The 24,128-nt window shown below is 37.4% G+C and overlaps 1 protein-coding gene across 1 annotated transcript; it reads left to right on the forward strand.

Moving 5' to 3' along the window:
• Positions 1 to 61: 61 nt before the first annotated feature.
• Positions 62 to 17,654, forward strand: rb1cc1 (RB1-inducible coiled-coil 1). Its single transcript, XM_040020252.1, has 23 exons — positions 62 to 425; positions 1,573 to 1,705; positions 1,794 to 1,920; positions 2,003 to 2,173; positions 2,345 to 2,547; positions 2,985 to 3,399; positions 3,499 to 3,669; positions 3,752 to 3,936; positions 4,766 to 4,952; positions 5,998 to 6,079; positions 6,172 to 6,236; positions 6,341 to 6,444; positions 7,519 to 7,645; positions 7,896 to 9,826; positions 10,270 to 10,456; positions 13,115 to 13,223; positions 13,420 to 13,714; positions 15,100 to 15,148; positions 15,245 to 15,292; positions 15,718 to 15,776; positions 15,993 to 16,120; positions 16,435 to 16,505; positions 16,754 to 17,654. Exons 2-23 carry the CDS (start codon positions 1,635 to 1,637, stop codon positions 16,829 to 16,831), a joined length of 4,863 nt encoding a protein of 1,620 aa, XP_039876186.1. The 5' UTR covers positions 62 to 425; positions 1,573 to 1,634; the 3' UTR covers positions 16,832 to 17,654.
• Positions 17,655 to 24,128: the final 6,474 nt, after the last annotated feature.

Genomic DNA, 24,128 nt, shown 5'->3' on the forward strand with positions numbered 1-24,128 from the left:
GTTACTCGGCTTGTGACTGAACTCTGAATGCTTTGAGTCGTAACGGATGAACGAGTCGTTCGCGGACTTCCCATCCGCAGATGACAACAACAAAACAAGCACAGCTACTAGAGAGGGTGTTAGCGTAGGTAGCCACCTGAGATAAATAACTAGTGGTTTAGTCCGTGTGCTACATCATTACGGCTGGAGTTTGCCAAATTAGAACGTTATTATACTGAAGCATGCTTACTTTGTGGAACTAATTATGACTGTCAGTTATTCTACTCTGGTTTAGTATACCCAACATTAGCTGAGGGGCTTGCTAAGCTAGCTCTATGTATGCCAATCCAAAACGGGTTAGCTAGCTAGCTAGAGTGCTAGCTTTTTAGCTAGCCAGCTCGCCAAGGCGAAGCCAAGAGCGAGAAGAGGGAGATGAGCAAAGTGAGGTAAGACTAAAGACATCGTTTATTTTAAAAATCCGACATGATATCTCATTCTCATAAATTATAAATCCAAACTAATGATTGTAATTCCTCTGGTTTATGGTTCTAAATTTGTCAAATTTGTCGACGTTAGTGTTGACTATCCTGCGCTAGCTCGTTTTAGCTAATAGCCAGTTAGTCAACGGGTTATTATTGACTAGCTAGCCTGCTAGCAGCTGTTGGTGACCACTTCTTCGGTGTTTATGATGACGGACTGGAGGCCTGGAGGTTATTAACAGCGGTTGAGTGTTTTCAGTAGACATAAAAATGGCAAACATGAACCCCGGTACCGGAGTATGCCTAAAGGATTGGAGGCCCCGCAGATATACAAACCGTTAACGTTGTTAAAGACAATTAACAGACAAGCAATTCAGAAAGCAGTGTGGCTTTTAAGTTGTTTATCGTTGTAACGGCTAACATAGCGCTAACTGTTTTGTTCTATCTTCAACTTTAATTAGCGCAGCCCATTTTGCATTATTAATTTCAGAATAAACGCAAACCCGTGTGAAGAATCTACTACTTCAGGTAGTTTCAAAAGACAGATTGTGTCTTTGGTTAGAATAATATGTTGGGTCACTATCTGGTTACCAAACAACTAGCTAATAGCCCAGCCTACCGTGTAGTGACTCAGCTACCAGGCTAATTATTCGGTAGGAAACAATGCACGGGCTGTCTTTGGAAAAGTAAAATGTAGTTATATTGCCTTTTTGTTGTTGAGTTAATTTAAATATCTGTACTGCATAAGCACACTCTATAGACTCTGTAAAGTATATTGTTATAACTACTTATAACATGCGGTGTAACAGTATAATATCAGTATAATATAAATATTACTCTAGTAGTTTTGTGCTCTGAATAAATGGCACCATTACTTGTCTTCAGAATAGAATAGAATAGCCCTTTGTTGTCATTGTACATGCACAACAAAATTATGGGTGCTCCACACCAACTTTGCAGGGATAAAATATTAATGGTAAGACAGCAGGAATAAATAATAAACAGGAGAAATAAATGCAATCAAGAGGAATATATAATTCAATTTAATGATTTCAGGGATGTTTTTATTGTCTGTTCTCAACTACATTTTTTGCGTTATTGTGTAATTTTGCAGGGTTGTGGTGAGTGACTAAATGAACAAGACAGGCAAGAGGGAAGAACTCTGGGAGATCAAACATGAAGTTGTATGTGTTCCAGGTCAACAATGGCAGCACACTGACATTTGATACTGACCTTGCTGTCCAAACGTAAGAAGCTGGCATTGTAATATTAATCTGAAACAGTGGTCAGTACGCCTTGCTTAGTGTGACCTAAAAGTGTTTTCTCTCTTCTCAGTGTACAGGAGCTCAAACATGCCATCCAAGCCAAATATAAAATTGCAATTCCACATCAAGTCCTTGTTGTTAATGGAGGAGAATGTATGGCTGCAGAGAGACGGGTCTGCAGCTACAGTGCTGGCACTGTGAGTTTTTCAGTTTGTTAGGTGTTGATTTTATTTCCTTGAATATATATAATGCTCTAAACACTGTTATTTTTATCTATAGGAAACCAACCCTATATTCCTGTTCAACAAAGAGATGATCTTGTCTGACCGGGATCCAACGATCCCCAAAACCACCTTCTCAATTGAGAGTGAGATTCAGGTCAAGGTGGAGGAGTCTCTTTTGATGCCAGCTGTCTTTCACACTGTTGCCTCTCGAACACAACTTGCTCTGGTAGTTAACAACATTTTTTTTAAACCTTGGCCTGAAAAAAGTTTTTGAATGTATTTGCCATGAAATGTTTTTCAACTGAATTTCTTTACAAGAAATAATAACTAATCAATCATCTGTAGAATACTCTGAAAATGTTCTAATGTTGAGTTAAATATTTGTTAATCCCTCCAGGAAATGTTTGAAGTTGCCAACAAACTTTGCTCTTTCTGTGAACGTTTGGTTCATGATGAACACCTTCAACACCAAGGCTGGGCTGCTATAATGGCGAATCTGGATGACTGCACCCTATCTTATCAGAAGTTGCTTATAAAATTCAACACAGCTTATACAAATTATCAGCATGATCTGGAGGAAATCAAAGTGAAACTTACAAAGTAAGTGTTACTGTGTAACTGTGTAATGTAAGTAAGTGTTGCTTTGCTGATCTTTTTCAATAAGTTTAAACCTAAAATGCAAAATATTGTGTTTTTATTGGTAAATAAGTCTACAGAGAATATGCTAGAGGAACCATTTTAAATAATGTAGTTATAATGTTATTTTTTTAAAACAAATAAAATAGTAAAGAAATTGAACAAGTCTCAACTCACAAGAAGGTTGATTCTGATCATCTGGATGTAGTGTTTTCAGTCGGAGAAATGTTTCGTCACTCATACAAGTGCCTTCTTCAGTCTCAGCTGACTGCAGGTTTCTCCAACCTTATAAACAGTAAATTTGCACAAAGACTGAAACTAGCATCAACCTTTTGGGATTTACTTACCTGGATGAGCATGCATCAAGACAAGTCTCAACTCACCTTTTGTTATAATTGCAGGTTAGGGACAGCAGTTTCAGTAATGGCCAAGATACCTCTGCTGGAATGTTTAACACGTCAGAGTTACAGAGAGAGCATGGAGAAGTCCAGCTCAACCCCTGCAAAGGATTCAGATGAGACGGAAGAAGAAAAATCGACTGACTCTGTGCTCTGCACAACTGAAACACAGATGCCCTCTAAGTCATCAGCATCCTTCTCCGCTTCAGGGACAGCCACTTGTGAGCCAGCTGAGGACCAGGAATCAAATGAAATGACTGACAGTGGTGGCCTGAGAGCTGCACTATTAGATGATGACACACCAGAGCTCACCAACCCGTCCGTGTTCAATGTTACATTATTAGATTGGATCAACGTCCAGGACAGGCCCAATGATGTGGAATCGGTTGTAAGGAAATGTTTTGACTCCATCAATAGGGTAAGTCATTGATCTATTTTTAAAAAGGTCTTGGTGGATTTTTAAATGTGCTGTGTTAAATTGGAATAAGAGGTTTGACTTTGATTTTGTGTCTTTCAGCTTGACCCGCGGACCATTCAGCCTTTCCTAACAGAATGTCATGACACAATTTCCAAGCTAGATAATCAAAACATGAAATCCATCAAAGGGCTTGAAGACAGGTTGTATGCTCTAGACCAAATGCTTGCAAGCTGCAAGAAGTTGGTGAATGAACAGAAAGAACTTGCTCAGGTATGCAAAGAAAAGCAGTATTAAATAGTTTTCTCTGCTTTTTGTTGTGTTATGAATTGTGCTCACATGTTTTTGCTTTCAGGGATTTTTGGCCAATCAGAAGCGGGCTGAAAACCTGAAGGATACATCTGTTCTGCCTGATTTGTGTATGAGTCACACCAACCAGCTGATGATCATGCTGAACAACCACAGAAAGCTGCTGGAAATTAAAAAGAAGTGCACCACTGCCAAACAAGAGCTAGCAAACAACCTTCAAGTCAGACTTAAGTAAAACCGGAAACCATTTCTTCTTCCATATTAATTGCTGATCCTGACTAGGGCTGTGCGATATGACCAAAATCTCATATAAGACATCTATCGTCTGATAACAACATAAATTACAAAAATTTTACATTTTCTGTAAATTCTGTGAATCTCGGGCAGCTCAACTTCCGTGAAGTGTTTCCAGCTGGGTGTCGCGTACCTGGAGTCAAGTGTTTTAATTTTAGACATAAGTTGTAGCGGCTGCCGTTTTCTTTGTGAGTGTTTATTACACAGCGTGCTGCGGGGAAAAGCCTGCTCTAACGTTTGAGTCTAAGGTTTATTTTTTTAGCACCTGACGGCTCTTTTTTTACTTCTCATCTGTGAATACTCTGCATACTCTTTCACGTGATTCAGTTTATTTTGAAAAGTCTCAACAGGAGCTTGAGCTTTATTGTGAAAGGTTGTGGAAAATAAACAAGCGGACACGCGATGGTTTTACTGTTGTTGTTGCTAATGACAGCGCATAAAAACAGGCACTTGTCCGTCTGTAGTGTGGTTATATTAAATATAAGAGAAAGAGAGAACTTTAAGAAATTAATATAGCCACTACAGTGACCATCAAAACGATGAAAAAATATTGCCATAAACAGTGTATTTTGCGACACCATGAAACAAACGATAGCATAAAATGAAATGATAGACGTTTTAATATCGTCATCCGATATATATCGTTATATCGAACAGCCCTAATCCTATGTTTAATAAATTGTACCTTGCTGTATTTAATATATGTTTAAAAAAATGTGATTATGAGAATTATGTTTTCAAATTCTAATGATTGGAATAATTTTAGATGGTGCTGCTACGTGATGCTTCATGCAGACCAGGATGCAGAGAGGCTTCAGGCTCTATTCAGACTTCTAACCGAGCTAATGGAAAGAGTGAGGGTGGTGGAGGCCCTCAGTACCGTGCCCCAGATGTACTGCTTGGCAGTCGTAGAGGTAGTCAGGAGAAAAATGTTCATGCGCCACTACAGAGAGGTCAGTACTGTTATTAGAAACTAATCATGCATTCAGATGTAGCAATTTAACAAAAACAGTCATCTCAATAAGATTTACAGAAATGACAATGTACAGTATGAAATCATATAATGAAAAATAGTATAAAGTACATAAAACCACATATATAGCCTAAAGAAAGGGTTTCTTTTAAGAAGATTCTGTGTGGGTTCCATCTGGGTATTTACACTTCCTAAAAAGTTATCGCTTTATATTAATTGGTTATTCAAAATTATAAAGATGTGAATGGTGGTCTGTCACTGTGTGTTAGCCCTGCAATGGACTGATGACCCAATCTTGAATTAAATAAGATGAGGGAAATGAATGGATGGATGGTCTTTGGGGGTTTTGTTGTGAGAATTCAGCTCTGTTTCAAGTGTGTAAGAAATAACATTATCAACACAAAGCTGCAACCATTGGGAAGCCTGTGCTAACAGGGGGAATTAAGTTACTGTAATCAGCTATGAAGTGTCTAGATGTGTCCAATTTTCAAACATCTGGCCATTTGTGGTGTGCTGTGTTGGCAGCAGCAGAAAAGAAAAGAATGCCTAATTTGTGATATGTTATGACAGCTAAAGGTGTGTGACTTGTGTCTAAGCAATGTACGGTCTATGGTAAAGGTGCAAAAAGGGCGCTTAGCTCTGAGAAGGTTTGACTAATAAGACAGATTTTTGATGATTTTGATGAAACTTTCCTTTATTTGAGCTTAATTTTTTGGTCTTTATTATTTCACAGTCACAAGAAAGAATAGAAGTTAACACTTTGTGTTTTGGGAATTGCTTGAAAGATGGCTCCTCTGATTGATGTAGTTTTTGGCAAAAAATGTAACTGCTCGTTTTGACGGACGCTGCATACATATTGGCTTTTTTTGAAGAGTGCCTGCAAGCCTTCCATTAAGTTATGTCTAAATGCTCAAATCTAAATAACATTAAAACGATGTTAAGGAATCTTCTTGTGAAAATGTTTTTGAAACATAATTATTAATTTATTGCATAATCTTAATTAAATTTTTCTTAAATCTTTTCAGTGGGCCAATGCACTTGTCAAGGATGGAAAACAACTGTATGAGGCAGAGAAATTTAAACGGGAATCCTTTGGGAAACTCTTTCGTAAGTGTTTTTGAGAAACTCTGATTAAATAACACACCAATTCCACGTAAGAACAGAATTTTGACCCAGTTACTGTTTTATTTATTATTTAGGAAAGTCTTTTCTCCGAAATCGGTTGTTTAGAGGACTTGATTCATGGCCTCCAACATCATTTTGTGTAAGTTTGATTGAATTATCGTGTGTATCACTTTTTCTTTGTTAGCACTATTGTTTCATACTGTTTGACAGTCTATTTTTTTCATGGTTCTTAATTTGCTATAGACACGAAGGCCAAGAAGGTTTGATGATGAACTTCCAGACATCTCACTTGAGGACCTGCAGTACTTGAAATCTTGTTGTCCTGTTGAGGTGCAGCCTTTCCTCATGTAAGTCACTGTCTTGAATCATTAGTGGTTTTAAATATCATTAAATGGGGTTTTTTGAGAAAAAATGGAAAAACTATTCGTTAACTACCAATAGTTAACATAACTGAATTTATGGTTTGTTATCAAAATAAGCTGTTTAGTGTTCAACCAGTTCCCTGGCACTGTTTGTTGGTTTATTTAAATACATTTATCTTTGGTTTATTTAAATAAATAAAACAATAAAGATATAAAAAGCTTTAGATATGTAAGAAACTGAATAATGAATAAATCATGGGACATGTTGTGGTTGGTCTTACTTGGGGACCAAGTATGTCATAGTTGGAGTTGTTTATAGTTCTTTATGATGGAGATTATGTGAATAATCTGAATATAGTCTGAATGTGGTCTTACAACATTTTATGCAGATTGCACTTTGAAATGCAGGCTCTCTAACGCTGTAGAGCAAAATATTTCAGTTTAAACTAGATATTAAAAAGTTAATTTAAAAAGTCAGACTATAATTAAGTGCTAATAACCAGAATCATTATAACTTGGTAAGACTATAAAGTAAAAGTCCGATATGATCATCTATAAGTAAACGATCTAAAGTATTGTTTGAGCTTTATTTTTATTTTCAGTTGCCGTCAGTTGCATTTGTCACTGCAGTGATACATAGTTTCATGTATCACATAGTTCACAGTTTTAATTCTACTGAATTAAGGCTTTGCTCTTTATTTACCCATTACTGTGGTGATCATGGTCTCGGAACTGTTAATTATGCCTTTTCTTTTTCATTCGCCATGTACTCTCTTAACTAAAAGGGAACATACTTGGAGTTGATCAGCCAAACTTTGTTAACAACTGTTTAATCCTTGATTAAGTTAATCAATTCAAGAAATAAGTTTCAGCTTTAGACTCAGTTTGCTTTCTTGAACAGATTCTTGGTGTGAAAAGTGGCCTAAATTTATTCCGTTATCTGTTAATTGCATCAAATTGAAGACCTTCCAAGCAATCTTTTTAAACTGAAGAAATTCACAACATAGTTTTTACCAATATGTTCGTGTTTGTTTAGTTTAAAAAAATCTTTTTCTGCAGGCTTCCCACAGTGTGCAACTTTGAGCCCTTAAATCACCACATAGAGACACTTCACCAGCTGGTCCAAGCTGCGCAGAGCGTGGACGAGATGTCACAGACGATTACTGACCTGCTAAGTGAACAAAGGGTAATGATTTACCTTGGTTATATTACACATATATGTATTTGCTGTCCTAGTCTGAAATGAACACATAACTTAGAACAGCTATCAAAAAGCAAACAATACTGAGGTGTAACTTTAGGTCAAGCATTTTCTAATTTTTTTCTTTCTTTTTTTGTAATACTGTTTAATTTCTCTTTTCGTATTAAGATTAAACTCCAACTTGAAGAATATATTTATTTATTCTTGGGTGTTTTTTTGTTTTTTTTCTCCCTAGGCATCTTGTAGTCAGAGTGCCCACAGATCAACTACATTGTCTCCTCAGTCTGAAATGCCTGCTACCACAACAGCGGTGTCGCCCAAAACTCCTTCCTCTCTCAGCCTTCAGGGCCCCAGCTGCCAACCCCTTCATGTTCCTGTCCCAGCTCCTCTAGAGGACTTATCGCCAGACAGCATTGATGCACAAACATTTGACTTTGAAACCATTGGCCATCCAAACATGGATCCAGTCCTACAGCAGGGATCCCTTGATTTAGATTCTCTGGCAGAAAGCCCTGAATCAGACTTCATGTCTGCTGTAAACGAGTTTGTGATTGAAGAGAACTTGACCTCTCCAAACCCTATCAGTGATCCTACTAGCCCTGAAATGATGGTGGAATCTTTGTATTCTTCAGTCATTAACGCTATTGATAACAAGCGAATGCAAGATACCACAATACTAGAGAGAGAGAACTCAAAGATCGCTGTTCTTCAGCAAGTTATTGAGAGGTATCGAAGTGCTGCAGAGGAGTCCCATTCCAGCTTAAGAAATGTAAAGGATGACCTGTGTCATTTACGAGGTCTAGTATTAAAAGAACAACATGACTTTGGCTTTGTTCTGCGTAGTATGAGCACAGAGGTGCACAATATTGTGGACAGCATCTGCCAGACCCATGAACAAGCGTTGAAGGAGCAGCATCAAAGTGAGCTTCTGGCCATACGGCAGGACTTTGAGAAGGAGGTAAAGACACTAACCGAGGAAAACCAAGTAAACCAGAATATTGTTAGAGATGTTCAGCGTGCAATGCTGGAGCTCGAAGGGCTTATGGAGCGCAAGGAGAAGGAACTGACTCAGCTTGAGAATGAGAGAGAGCGATGGATTCAAACGGATGGTATTCAGACTGATAAGATCACCAACCTGGAGCAGATTATCAGTGATCAAGCTGAAGAAACTAAGAAGCTTGCAGCCTCAAGAGACTCTTTGGCCACTCAGCTTGAGAATCTGCACTTTGAGATTGAACGCAGTCAGCAGAAGATCCGACAGGAGCTGGAAGTTGTTGCACAGAACAATTTAAAAGAGTTGGAGGACAGAATGAAGCATGAACACAAGGCAGAAATGGAGACACTGACCAAGGGTAACCAAGAGGCTCTGGAAAATCTTGCTGTTGAAAATAGTGTTAAGTTAAGCGAGGCAGCTGATCACCATGCCACTGCTATAAAAGAGAAGGACGGTCAGGTCAAGGACTTGGAGGCTCGGATAGCTGAGCTTGCAGAACTCCGCTGCAAGTTAGAGGTGGAGTTAGCCCTCAAAGAATCAGAGACAGAAGAGTTAAAGCGCTTGTTTGAAGACTCCAGGATACAGCAGGAAGAGGCTGTCAAATCCCAAATAGAGGCTGAGACCAAAGTTCTTGGTGAAGAACTGGCAGTTGTCAAAAAAGAGCTTCAGCTAAAGAATGAAGAGTATGAAGTGGACCTAGCAGAGCTCAGGACTCTCATGAGGATTGAGAAGGACCACTGCATCTCAGAGCTTGTTGACAGACACGAAGAGGAGACTATTTTGTTGAGCAACAAGCTCTCTTCCCTGCAGCAGCAAGCCCAGGAGGCTGAGAGGAACCACGCTGAGCAGCATCGGAAACTTAAAGAGGAATTAGATCAGCAACTGGCTGCTGTCTGTGAAGAAAAACAAAAGCAACTGAATAGTTTCCAAGAACGGGAGCAGGAGTTGAGGACTGTTATCAGCAGTTTGCAGCAAGAAAATGACCTGCTTTCGCAAAAAGTAGAGCAGGACAGACTTGCATTTGAGAAACATTTAGAGAAAGAAAAGGCCACTGAGGCTGCAGCACCAGATGTCTTTAAAGACTTAGAGCAGAAAGAGGAGATGGAGAAGAGACTCTTAGGCAAGATTAGACAACTTGAAAATGAACTTCATGAGGTCCGGTCCTCAAAAAGGTAAATGTTTAATCCAAAACAAGTTTGCTCTTCATGTTTCTTCACATTATTTTCACAGTTACAGGTTCATCACTTGGCTGATTAATGTTTTTGTTAGAAGTATTATGATTTTGCATTTTCTGTAAGTTGTTTTTAGTTTTAAATTTGGGTTTTCAGTTTAGTTTCCACAGTTTCCTGTGCTTAGGTTAGTTTAACATTCCTTTTAGTATTAACTTTAATATTATTATTATTATTATTATTATTATTATTATTATTACATGGGTCGTTTTTTCAGAATTTAAGATGTAATAAGTTAGGAAAAGTAGAGTAATAAAGTGTAATATTGAGGCCAGACATCGTAGCCTCTGGATTTCTATTATCTATATTTATTTCAGTTAAAGTGTTTTTCATGGTTAGTTTTAAGTAGTTTAAGTTGATAACTTTGTTTGCTATGTGCCTTTCAGTGATGAAGGGTTGTCCCTGCATGATGACGGACGTGCAGATGCTGGAGCACCTCTGTCTCTAGACTCAGCACTACAAGAGCGTCTGCAACAGGAAAGGGCCTCTCTGCAGGCACAGATGGAGCTCATGGAGAAAAAGAAGAATGAGGAGATACAGAACATCAAAACATCACTTATTGCAGAGCAGCAGGTTTGTATTTGCTCTTGTTAGCTTATTTTAGGGTTCTGCTTTTGTTGATATTTGTCTACACGGGGGGGAGTGCGGACCTATGCTAACATACTTGTGTGCAGTCTTCCAAAAACCCAACCGCATGTGACTGAACGTGGATGATGCTGTGCATAGGTTGAATGCCTGCTGGTTGAAAACAAGCTGGAACAGAAAAGAGAGCAACAGCGGAGTTCATAATAAACGGGGGAACTGTGGGGGAAAAAAAACCATCAAAGATCATCACGCACCGACAGTCACTGCATTGGACACAGTAGAATTTATGTAACACAATTCAGCTCTCTTGTATTTTCTAACTTTGCTCCTCTCTATGCGGTCTTTAAGTCTGACGTTATTAGGCGTTTCTGGGTCCAAACTCTTCAGTGATTAAAGTCAAACAAACACTGCGGCATCACTAAGAGATGAAAAACTGTCTAAATTATTTAATCTGTAATAAAATGATTGGTGTGGCTGCTCTACCAGGTGTAACAATTAAGTTTAACATCCAGGCATCCATGAAAACAGAATTTCTGAAATTTAATGGAGTTAGAAGTTAGCAGGGAGTTAGCTCGCTAGTTTCCATCTAAATATAATATACCAGGTTCTGACTGAGAGATTTCTGAAATAAATTAAGATGTATAGCTCTGCTATCACTTCTGACATAAATGAAGACAGAAAACTAAACAGCAGTGATGTTTGTAGTGTTACTGAAGTTGAACTAGCTTGTATATAATGATGTGCTACGTGAATGCTAGCAACACAGCTATGTTAGCATAATATAAACACAGTGAATCCAGAGGATGAATGCTAACTTTTTTCCAGTCGATAAAAATTAACGCAATGGTTAGGGACAAATGTGATTGCATGGCAGGATGCTGTCAGGAGAACAACTGAGATAATCCATCCACAATATGAGGTTAGTTAATAATATACTGCTTCATGGACTGGGCAGTAGTTACATTGTATGATTTTAAAAGCTGAGCGTTAAAATGAATAGTGGTAATAAAACCTGAGAGAGAGGCCGACAGTGATCACTGCCCTTTTTTAGGGGCTTGTCCAGATTAAATAGAAAAAGATACAAGGAATTAAAACATGTTAAAAACGCAACAGCCTTAATAAATGCAGAGTAGTTTGGACCTAGAAGCAGGGTTCATACGTCATCACTTAAAGACCAGATAGTTGGCTGAAGACCAACAAGAGCATTACCAAGAGTAGCCCACAGACCGCTTGTTTGTGACACTGCCCCCAGGTGACAGCAAACAGCTATAACATGTAGCAAACGATCTGCAAAACTGTTCATAGACTCTGTGTATGTCGATGAATGGGAATAGTAGTAGTAGCACTAGCGTGTTTCCTTGGCCATAGGAGAGTGAATGCAATTAGCAGTGGCCATCTTCATTTAGTCAGTCATAAAGTGTGTTGTAAATGGAAAAAGCTGTTTGTGAAGGGGATAAGACCTAAACTAACTCAGCTGGAAGCAGCATACACACAGGAAGAAACTAGCGGCAATTTGATTACCAGAGACATGCAGCACTGACAGGCTAAATAACCTTTAGCTGTGCAAAGAGGGGTGGATGCCTATTTAAACTACTGTCAGTTTTGAGGAGAGCAATTATTGCTGCAAACAGTGGGAGCAAAGAGATACCATTGACTGACATGACAGTGTGGGGGATGTATAAGAGGGTTACCAGTGAACCTTAGCCTAAAATGTCCACTATAGTGTCCAGCTGTCAGCTACAAGCGATGCACGGTGACCCAATTTCTTTATATATGCACAACGCTTCTTGTTTGGCAGCAAAGATTTTAGCATGGCAGGCTGCCATGGAGAAATATTAGCAGTAGAAAAAGTGCTTGTCAGTATAGCGTTATGGTAGTGTGAAATATTTTAAATACAGTTCATCCTCCCTATAGACAAAAGCCTTCAACATGCCATCAAAAGTTTCAGTGTTGACCTTACAACCCTTGAGTACTGAGTATTCAGTACTTAAGGGTCAGATCTCATCCATTTTATAAAACCTACCTTTAGTTTTCTGTCTTTTTTTCCCACCTTCCTAAGTAAAAGTAGGGATGACTAATACATTGGCAACTGGATGAATGACACTGTTTACATATTACAGGTCATAAAATATTTTTCAGGATCACCTAGGGAACCAGAGTCTGGATTTTCCTCTAGGGACCAACTAGCTACAATGCTATGGACGATGAGCAGATCGCTTCATATGTGGACAGACATTTATTTTACTGTGCTATAGATTTTGTATTATTTCATTTACTGTTTACGAAAAAGAAATTGAGGACATCTCACCTTACTTTGCTACACCTCCCTTTGTAGTTGAACCTGATGAGACTTCCAACAAACAGAATTGTTAGGAGCACATACAGTTTGATTTCTTTTGTTATTTATTGTCTGGTGTAATACATGGATGTACGATACAAAAATATCAAAATACTAGGAGTAAAAGCTAACAAAACAACTGTAACTCCCATGGCTGCATGCTGATCTGTGTCCTCAGAAATTGGCAATTAAAAATGAAATAATTAATGCTTTGATATAAATGCTCTGTTCTCACTAAAATGGTTGTTAAGCTTGTTAAAATTTTTAAAATGTTAATAATAATAATAATTATTAATCTTTTTATCCAGACAAATTTCAACACAGTTCTAACACGAGAGAAGATGAAAAAGGAGCAGATCATCAGTGATCTCACGGAGAAGTTGCATAAAGTTACCCAGCAGCAGGAGAAAGATAAAGGTGAGTGTGTACTGTCCACATTGAACACTGTTTTTCTTACAGTTTTGGAAATGAGACATCATGGTAGCACCTCATGAATATTCATTACTTGTCCTGTTCGCTTGTTCTCACTGCCATAATATTCATTTTTAGGCTTTTGTCAAAAATAATGTTATTTTGTGTTTGTCAGTGGTTTTTATTTATACTTTTATTCCAGCTCTGATAGAGAAACTGTCTGAGGACCGGGCTAGTGTGATGCAGGAAAAGAAACATTTGGAAGAGGAGCTCAACCGTTTGCGCAGCACTGCACTGGTGTCCTCTGCCTTCTTCAACCCTAACCCCTCAGCTCAAGATGCCTCAGAAGCCGGAGCAGCAGCAGCTAGAGCTCTGCCCGTTGCTGGGGCTTGTTCTTCTGAGTCCCTCACTGAAACTGACAGATTGGCCTCTGTGGCAGCCATTCGAGATGACGAACATGTTGATTCAGCAGTGGAAGCCAGCATGGTGACCGTCCAGTAAGCATCTACTCTAAAATAAACATTGTGTTTAGAGTCTGAAATACGTCCACTTGATTATGTGCCTGACACTATTACTGTTCATGGGGAAAGAAAAATCAGAGCAGCACACATTAGCAGCACGGTTAGGACAGGTATCCTAACCAGTTATCCTATCCTAACCTCACCTGGTTAACAACTATGTGGGCTGCATTTGGACAATGTGTTTATCCTTACTCCACACTTTATATTTCAAACAACATTTGCAAAATATGTAAGAAACCTTCTCACCTGCGCATGATCTTGTAGCCACAGTTTATAGAGAGGTCCATGTAAAAGGAATGCACAGAATTTTGGTTATTCTATACATAATAGTTTTTGTGGAATCTGTGATGCACAATGTAATGTAAGTCCAAAAGTTTGGATAAACCATCACTGGTTAAAATTTTAACAGTATATCCCCTTCAAGGTCATCTCCTGGCGTAGTGATGCATAGCTTGCAGCTCCTGCTTCACTGAGATTGCTCCCTGGATGGCTGTTCTGACCACTTTTATGTGTGCATTTTTTATTTCATCATTGAGCTCACATTTACTTTGAAAGCAGACAATAACGTCTGCATCAAACTGGCCATACCTCACAAGGCTCATTACTATTAATGACAACCGGGGCTCAAATGACATGACAGATGAATCTGCACTATCTAAACTCAAAAAAGTCCATAAAGTCAGGGGAATGACAGTATTCACAAGAATGTACACAGTAAAATCATCCCATATTGTCAGGTGCAGTTGATCAGAGCAGCTCCTACAATGAACAATCCCTACAGGTGCAAGAGGGCAGGCAAACAATGTAGAGCTTCACAAAAGGACCGTAATGGAACTTGAGGACAGTTTTTGCCTTTTTATAGGTTGGGTAGTGGGATCTCTTTGACTGCACCTTGGATTAAGATTTTAGTTACAGTTTAAGTTGGACAAGGAAACAACGAGAATCTGAGGGTGTTCATTTCTGTGCATTCACAGTGCTGCAGTACGTGGATTTTATTGCGCCAACATGTTAATCTCAAACAAATTCATAGTGAAACCTAAAAAGGTTTCCTTCATAGACAGTGAGTTTTGTTTAGATGCCGTCAAATTGATTGCGAGCCAGAGAAACAGACTTTTGTGTTGTGTTTCGAGAGCCAACTGTATAAACTAGCCAAAAATGGACGAACAGAAGAGACATTTGACAGTCCAAGGAAGGGAGGCTAGGAACCAAGAGTGTAAGTTAAAATAAATAAATAATTTTTTAAATTCTTAATATTAAGAAGCGCCAAGTGGTCACAAGTCAAAAAATGTTATGATTTATTTATTTAGTTTTACCTTTTGTATACTGCATCTTGTTAATTTTTGTTGTTGTTGTTTTTGTAGTGATACTATGATGTCAGAGGAGAAACAGCGGATAATCTTACTTGAGAGGGTAATTAGACATGCTGTATCTTTATCATTGCATCTGACTGGATAAGAGTTTGTTTGTGTAGGCATGTCTGACTAATTCATTTACTATATGTTGCAGACTTTGCACATGAAGGAAGAAGAAAACAAGCGTCTCAGTCAAAGACTGGTCAGTTTATCATTTTCATTATAGGCTATGAAACAATTTCTCCACCAGGTGGCACTAGCATCAAAGAGTAGAATCCTGACCCAGGAGGCCAGCGAGCTCAGTGAATAAAAATGAGTCTTTAGGAAGAGGATCATTGAAATGTACAAGGGGGTGAATTTTAGTGAAGCACAAACTTGTATACTAATACAAATGTCAAAAATTTACTTTTCTGGTGTGTAAAGATTTAGTCAATACTAATATTGCGTAACTCGAAGACTGGTATAGTTTAGATTATGATATAATTCTGTCAGGTGGTAAAAGTATAAGAGTTCAAAGCCTATGTCACAGACAAATGATTTAATAATCCCCAGTGGAAGTCAGTTCTTGTTAATATTATTAATTTTGCTTTGATAACATGAGTAATGTTGCCCTTCTCTTCTGTGTAGATGTCTCAGAGCATGTCGTCTGTGTCATCACGGCATTCAGACAAAATCGCCATCAGAGAGTAAGTGAATTTAAAAAAAACAAAGCACACAGGGCCTTAACATGTCCTTGCTGATGTGTGTGTGGTTTTTTTCTGTCATTATTATGTACATTATTATGTATGTAGGTATAATTATACACATATGATTACCGTTAATGTATTTTCTTTTGTGTTTTCATTTTGCAATTCGGTTTCATCATCATTTGGTCTCTTTATTGGTCTTTTTTTATGTTTCAGTTTCCAGGTAGGCGATTTGGTTCTAATCATCTTGGATGAAAGGCATGACAACTACGTGCTCTTCACAGTTGGTCCCACCCTCTACTTCCTCCATTCTGAGTCTCTTACTGCACTGGACCTCAAACCAGGTCAGCTTCATCAAACCCTTTTGAGTTTAGCGTTGTATCATTGAAATTTATTTTACACATTTCTTTTTTTAATAATAAAATAAAAAGGCACGACTGATTGTTTTCTGATTTTTTTATATATATATATATATATATATATATATATATATATATAAAACATGAGAGCTTTGTGTGTTGTGTGTACATGGGTGCTAAAATAAAATGTAGTTTAATCTTTGTTCTTGCTACTGATGCTTGTTGGCTTTATTTTACACATAGAATTGGTGAACATTTTCTTAAGTTTATTTAACGATGCGATTTGTTTTCTTGTTTAGCATCAGGGACCTCAAGACGGCCGTGGGTGCTTGGAAAGGTGATGGAGAAGGAGTATTGCCAGGCAAAAAAGGTACTTAAGTACTAAAAATACTTTTAGTTTACATATTCGATTAATATTTAACCCTGTTTTACTTACAGTTTCAACTGTAGGCCTATAAGTGTCTTTTTTTTTTTTTTTTTAATATATTTTTTTTAAATCAGAGTTGGATTTTTTTTTTAAAGTCATGTCAGTAATGTCCTTACAATTAAGTACAAAGTTTGAACCTTCATTGTTTCTTGTAATGATCTCTCTCTCCTTCTCTTCCTCTCCTTTTTCAGGCCCAAAACAGATTCAAGGTTCCTTTAGGAACCAAGTTCTACAGAGTGAAAGCTGTTCCATGGAATAGAAAAGTATAATAGCCAAGTAATGAGCTAAAATGTATATTTATATAGTTTAATTTTTGAACAGAAACATCACATCATAACTCATAACTTGAAAATCGAAAGACCTAAAAAATGGAAAGAATTAAGATCGCCATCATATGGTTTTGCATTTTATTTTAAAATCCCACCTGCTATCACTTTTTTTGTTCTTTTAAACCCAGATTTGTTATTGTGGACCAAATGCTATTAAACTTATTAGGGCAATGCCCTATACACTGTGGCATAATGCCATCTGACCTGTATGTAAAATTAAACGAAATTTGGATGTTCAATATTAGTTCTCATTATCAGCATTTGTCCTTTTGTGGAAAATACTGTCATTATCAGCATAATTAAATGAAAAATATACATTTATTATAAATGTTTATGGAGGAATGTTCATGGCATGCATATTGATATATTTTCTTTGATTTACTTATCCAGATAAATGTTGTAGTTGGAAATGTAGTTAATGCTGTTTGTTACTCACAAAACAGTATGGCCCTGTGTCAATACTGAAATGTACATTATGACTGACTAATGGAAACAGTCGTCTTTGCAATCCTTGAAATGCACTTTCAAAACAATGCTTTTGTTGATTTGAAAAGGGAAGTTAATTGAGCTGTCAGAACTAAGTAAATATATCAGCACAAACTTCTCACTATCATAGAATATTGATATGTAGAAAGGAATACTTTGTGACTGTGTTTCATTATCGGGAGACATTGTATATTACCCATCAAATCACATGTAACAATAAATTACTGTATTGTAAAAGCTAGAGTTTTGAAACAATAAAGGACTGATCCCAAATGGATTCAATAGTTTTTTTTCTTTCCTTTTCATTCTTTTCTCTGATGCAGAAATGTAACAAATACTTATGTGCACATTAATATTACAGATGAGATATTTTATGTTTCATTGGGGAGGAGAAAGCCGACAATTATTATTTTTCACTGACACGTCATTCTAACCATTTTGTATAAAACAAAAACAGCAGAAGCTTTTAAGGCATATATAGTAAATGGCACCTATAATGATGATTTTTAAAATTTTCCTGGGGGAAATTCAGGAGTCAATGTGGAATAGCATAGTATAGTGTATTCATTTGATTTAGCATTTTTGCTTTTGTGGAAACATTAATGTTGGCACGGTGCTGCAGGAAACAGACTTCAAAAAGGCTTCAAATCGGGGCCCAAGAACGATGCGGCCCTCATGGAGAAGGAAGCCCACCAACATCACTTTCCCAGTTCACAGCGGGGAGCATAGCAGCTCTCCGCCGAGCACTCTCTACCATGTGGGTCTAGGGGTGTTTTAACAATGTTTAGCTCTATTTTCTCCATTTAGCATAAGCCTGTTGTCACATTTGGATGGCTCCTTCATAAATTGATGGTGTGATTCCTACAATTTCGGGACAGGCCTGAATGACAAAATATGCAACACAACATTCGATACCGAGGTGCCTGGCAAGCACCAACCATGTGCACTGGACAGGCTCTTAGTGTAAATGTTTACAACCCCCCACTGAGCTCAGTGCTGCTGGGAGTCACTCTCATCAGGCTGAATGGGATTTAACACTGCCATGTGTAGTCTCAAGCTAGTCTAGTCTCAAGACTTTTTTTCGTAACATTTTTGAGTTCTTATCTTTAGTAATGAATGTGAAATTTGGCTGCATGCTTAGTAAGTCATAGTGTAGTGTCTGTATTTAGTTTAATTCATCCATTAAAAGAAATGGCACCAGTTTAATTTATTTATATCTTTAACACGCACACACATACATAATGAGCTTTAATGAAATGACAATTAGCAAAAATTATGTAGACTACATCTGATATATATATATATATATATATATATATATATACATATCTCTCTCTATATATATCTATATCAACATATATATCAATATATATATATATATATACGTATATATATATATATATATACGTATATATATACGTATGTGTGTATATATGATCAACCAGGTCATTTAAATTTAATTTGATTAAATATGAAAATCTGATTTCATAATAAAAGGATTTAAATAGAAATTACTGTAGTCTGAGTTAATCAGGTAGTTCCTTCTGCAGTTTGGACAGTTACACTTTAAAAACCAATTTTAATCGAGAGGTATAACAATGAGAAAAAAATTTCTTCCAACTTGCACTTGGTTATTTAAGAAAAATAAAATTGCAAGACTTGATATTTCTTTCACATCTTTGTTAGTAAACACTGAAACTAGGTTACTGTATATGGAACATTGTAAAGAACACTAGGAAAACAGTCCCCTTGCAAAACATTAGGGACAGACTATAGCTTTTCATGCACAGGCGGAAATTGTATTTCATTTATAACTAGCATGAAAAAGTAAAAAACTTGTTAATGTGCTGAAGCACTCGGAAGATTCATTACAAATATACTCAGGTAATTGTGTAAGGACAGGTATATTAATGCAGCGCTCTAATGCCATCAGCTAAAAGTCAAAGACACATTATAAATGCCTTTGTTTGCATGTCAACATATGCCAGAGGCACTAAATGAAGGTTTAGATGAGTAAATGTGAAATATCAAAATGATGTCAAAGACGACTCACAAATAATGTCTTACAGTCTGAGATCTTGCGCTTTGTTGCTGATATATTCTGTATTTGAAGATAATACACAAGTTGTATTTGATTTTCCAATATCTCTGACACTATACTAGATAGATGGTGCTGCAAATAAACAAGCATTATTTGTAGAGTAAATATATGCATGAACTTCAAATGATGGATAAATGAAAATAAATAGGAAAGCCTTAACGTAACATTTATATTTTAGAAATCTAAATGGAACGAGTGTGTTGAAGAAGAGCCAAGAGGCATTAAGGCTGAAACTGCAAACCAAGGAGTAAATCGACTTAATGCCATCACATTTCCACCCTATTCATGCCTAAGAAAAGGGTTAGGGAAAGAGATTAGGTTATATATCTGCTGTCAGGGACTGAAGAGACCAAGTAGAGAACTTCACCTAAACAGAATGATGATCAAACAGACATGCTTTAACAGACATGCTTCATAATCTCATCCGTTATTGTCCTCTCTCTGCCTTGACTACAGGTTCAGTAGAAAATCTTAGACAGGGGCAGATTAAATGTGTGATGAAATGTCTGAGAAATATGTGAGTATGTGAGAATATAAGGATGGTTGATTTTCTACCCACATGACGAACATAATCACTATTAGTAACACATATCTACATAAATATGATAATTCAAAATTTAAACACATTTATTGGGTTCATATTGGAAATCATAACCATCTGATGGCATAGTTTTATGGATAATTACCGTTATAGAGATAATGCAGCATGTGAAAGAAAAGCTTTGAGGCTTCTCCACTCACTGGGAGGAGAGTGCGTAGGTTTAGTTGTGCATCGGAGCTGTACCCAAAAGGCAAATATGTGGAAAGTTTGGTGACAAGCATCCAGGCGTGTGGTTAACAAGATTGCATCTGGTGAGCAGAAAGTGTAGGATATAGCTTAACTATGTATTTAAAAGGCAAATTATTTTCACATTAAGTTCAATGCCATCAGTAATCCTTCCAAATATAGATAGAACTATTTCATTTTCAGTAGAAAATAATTATTCAAATACCCTATAGTGCAAATCCCTTTAATTTAGTGCATGACACAGTTTTTGATTTCCTACCACAGAACAAAAACGGAGAAGAATCCAGTAAACATTAAAATCTGTTGTCTTATTTTGGTAATCTGGCTGCTTACTGACAAGTAAATAATCAATACAAATAGTTCCGAAGTGTCTGAAAATAGACAGGCGATTTAAACTGTAACTAACAGCCATGCATTTTCCAGCTGCAGTGCAGTGTTGAGGAAATGACACCAGCTTTGATGGGCTGTATAGCTTTTGAGATGAGCCTCTTTATGCCGCTTGCAGTTCCATTATGGCTTTGTTCGAAAGCTTGTTTACCTGCTGATAACATACACTGGTGGATTCAGGAGCACCGATCCAAAATCTGCTGCCAAAGTCACTCAAGTCTCATTGTACTGCAGGAGGGGAAGAATGAAATGTTTATGCGGAGGGGAATGCAAATGCTAAATGTGAAATCAAACTATGGGACCAATAAGGGATCAGAATAACTTTGCCAGGTTTTATTTTTAGCCCAGTTGCAATGCTAGCTTTGTGGAACACTCTTCACTTTAGCCTCTGTGCATCTGTGTGCTTAGGTTTTGCTCAGTGCAAAACTGCTGCTCCAATTTTACAAATAAATTAACTGTAAGTTGTTGTTGTTGTTGTTTTTTTTAAAAAGGGGAGGTTAATCTGCTTCCATCACACGACACATGACTCTGATTTAACTGAAATATCCTACCTGACTAAAGACAGCCTGAATATGTTGTTGTTTGTCTGTGATAAGGCTTAATATCAAACAGCCAGCAGATCAAAAACGGTTCATCGAATCTCATCGTTGTACATCACTTGAATATTTTTGGATTTCACTGTTAGAAAAGCTACGGTCTTGGGTCAAAGGAATAGCCCCTTGGTTTGCATATTAAAGAGGATTTACTAGACCTCTGTTAGCCATGCATCCCCATGCAGGCCAGTCTCCAGGGGGCCAGCAGGGCCCCACAGACGGGCAACTAGGGGGCCAGGTGACCCTGTCTCTGAGGTTAGCAGGAAACACTAAAGAGGGATGGGCAGGGAGCTGAGGAGCCACTGAGTGCGAGTGTGCAAGGCTGGTGATGGCAGCTGTCAATGGTTTGGAAGGAGAAGCAGACAGATTGTGCGTTCTGTTGGTGCAGCCAGTTCGCCACCTGGCAGGCTTTTCCTTGTTAGAACTTCTTGCTGTTTCTGTTCTCATCAGAGAAATGTTTTTCCTCTTATCCTCTGTGTTCATGGGAAGTTAAATTTGTCAGAATGTTTAAAGATGTTTAATGAAAAGCAATTGTTTAAAGTATGCTCTGTGCATTGTACAGAATGGCTGCCGCTCATGTTTGCGATGAAATGCAGTCAGGCAGCCCGATTTATTAATGTAAACCTTCCATTTTTGTGATAAACTGCATTTTTTAAAAGAAATTAAATTACGGATGAAGAGAATGTATGTATGAACGCAGTATGCCTTCTCGGGGTTGACCTTAGCTGTATTATTTGAGTGTTCTTTAAGAAAAGAAGGTGTAGGATTTGCTTAGAAAAAAATAATCTGTAACTTTCAAATCCCATCATAGCCATAAATACTGCACCATGATGCTCAGTTGTTATGAAAAAATGCAAGCAGAAACCATGAAAAGCTTAAAAGTACATTTAAAAATCAAATTTGGCAGTGAGTCCTTGTTCCAACAGGATTAAAAAAAAAAGTCTTTCATTTGATATAAATATATGCAAAGAGAGTGGTGTGGTGATCTGGGTGCCAGAGGTGGCGCTTTACTCTGGATATTCTGGCTTGGGCCGGTAAGGGACATAAATTAACATGAATTAACACATGCATGCAATAAGAAAATAATTAATTCAAGTTATCAGTCACCTCTTCCATTCCAGGAATCTGATTGACAAGATAAAGTAATGTGCAAACTGCTTTTCAAAGCTAACAGCCTGGAGCACCCCTCCTATTAGTTAGTCATTCCCTCAGTATCACACCCGGAATCTGTCATTTCACAATTTTCTCCTATAATGCATATGTGCCGCTCTCACCACTCCACTACAGCAACTGCCATCTAACAAGTTGACACAGAGAATGATACAATTCACGTCCAGTATTCAGTTCCATATACAGCAAGCATCTGAGGCAGACGGGTCAAGAATATGGTACATTCTGTTCTCTCTCAAAATTGCTTTTCCAGGACTCTAGAGGAGGTAGATAAAGCTCCCGTGATATCCTCCAGACACCTAAGGGAAGTTTTTAGGGTTAAAAAGTCTCGTCAGGTGTAAAAATAGGTTGTAGCGATGAAATTATGGGATATTTCCTTTTAAAAGACTCGTGCCTGCATAATTTTCATAGAACGTGATTCTTGGTAGGCATTTAAGTGTCTATATACACTCTATAAAAACAGCAATCCTCCTAAGAATTGTTAACTCAAACTCACAAAGCACATAAAACAATCACACAACAAATCTAAAATGCATACATCCTTTATATATAATTCACAGTAATAGCTTTATTTTTAAAATTATTCAAGAAACATGTTTTAAATGTGGCATTTTAGTGTTTTCAAATACCAGATTATTGCAAACACATTTTGCACAGTAAAAAAAAATAGTTTTGTACCAGGGGTCCCGGTGCTACAGCAAGTATAATACCATTTCCAAGAAGTTGAAATTCTGTTTAAAATGTGGATAAAAATACCAAGTCCGATGTTTATCAAATCATTTAAACCTTTTATTTTATTAATAATAGTACAAAGGCAGCAGAAAGTACACCATAAGAGTACTAAGACAAACCCTTAAAAAAGAGAGCATGAACAGGGGCATGTTTACTGCTGGGTTGCATCATCTCTCCTTTTAACAACACTGTGTTTGGCAAATGAGGAGACCAACTGCTGTAGTCTTTAAAGCAAATGTTTTCCTGTACTTGCAGTATTTCAGCAGCTCAACAGTTCAGGACTTTCAGTGTTATATTTTTCATTTTATAATGTTTCTTTCAGTGAGGGACAGATCTTGAGTGCAGGTGAGCTAGTTTAGCAGCCTGAATAAATTACCACAGCGTCATGTTTTGTACAGGGTTAGATGGACATTGTTTTGCTGATATTAGCAAGGCCTTCCCTGAAAAAGATGTATGGCATTAATGGTGCCTTCACATGTGCGAGTTAACCCACGTACATGTTGTTTATATGTTTGTTTGTTTTTTTGTAGATGTTGGACTTTCTGACTAACTTGTATTTGTGGATGCGGGGACTATTGTTCTTTCTGTTTTCAGTGTTTTTGAGCTCTTGACTGATCTCTACTACAGAATAATGTCCATTTTTAAAGCAGCTATCTCAGGGCTCAAAGATCAGTGACCCTCAAAAATTATTTTTAAATTGAACTATCTGCTGAAATAGCTATAGCTCACCATGTGAAGTACAGAAAAACCCATGCTCTCTAGAATGTGTTTTTTAATACTCCGACATGTTTGTTAATTAACCTAATTAACCCGGGTGCTTTTTGTTTAACTTTTCCAACGTTGTCCTTATGCCTGCCAGCTTCTAACTTCACTAAAATTGCTGTCTTTGCACTATTTCTAATATTAATAATAATAATACAGGGTGTCAGTGATATGCATACAATTATATTCTACTTTTATTTATAGTTTATACAGCATTCC

This window comes from Simochromis diagramma, unplaced genomic scaffold, assembly GCF_900408965.1.
Source record: "Simochromis diagramma unplaced genomic scaffold, fSimDia1.1 OVJJ01000205.1, whole genome shotgun sequence".
NCBI classification, from domain to species: Eukaryota; Metazoa; Chordata; class Actinopteri; order Cichliformes; family Cichlidae; genus Simochromis; species Simochromis diagramma.

Excerpts from the sequence above, each read along its gene's own strand:
- rb1cc1 (XM_040020252.1), top strand. The coding sequence starts at position 1,635 with ATGAAGTTGTATGTGTTCCAGGTCAACAATGGCAGCACACTGACATTT. Across the intron at positions 4,953-5,997 it reads TCATGCGCCACTACAGAGAG|TGGGCCAATGCACTTGTCAA; the intron begins GTCAGTACTGTT and ends AAATCTTTTCAG. Across the intron at positions 16,121-16,434 it reads TGCACTGGACCTCAAACCAG|CATCAGGGACCTCAAGACGG; the intron begins GTCAGCTTCATC and ends TTTCTTGTTTAG.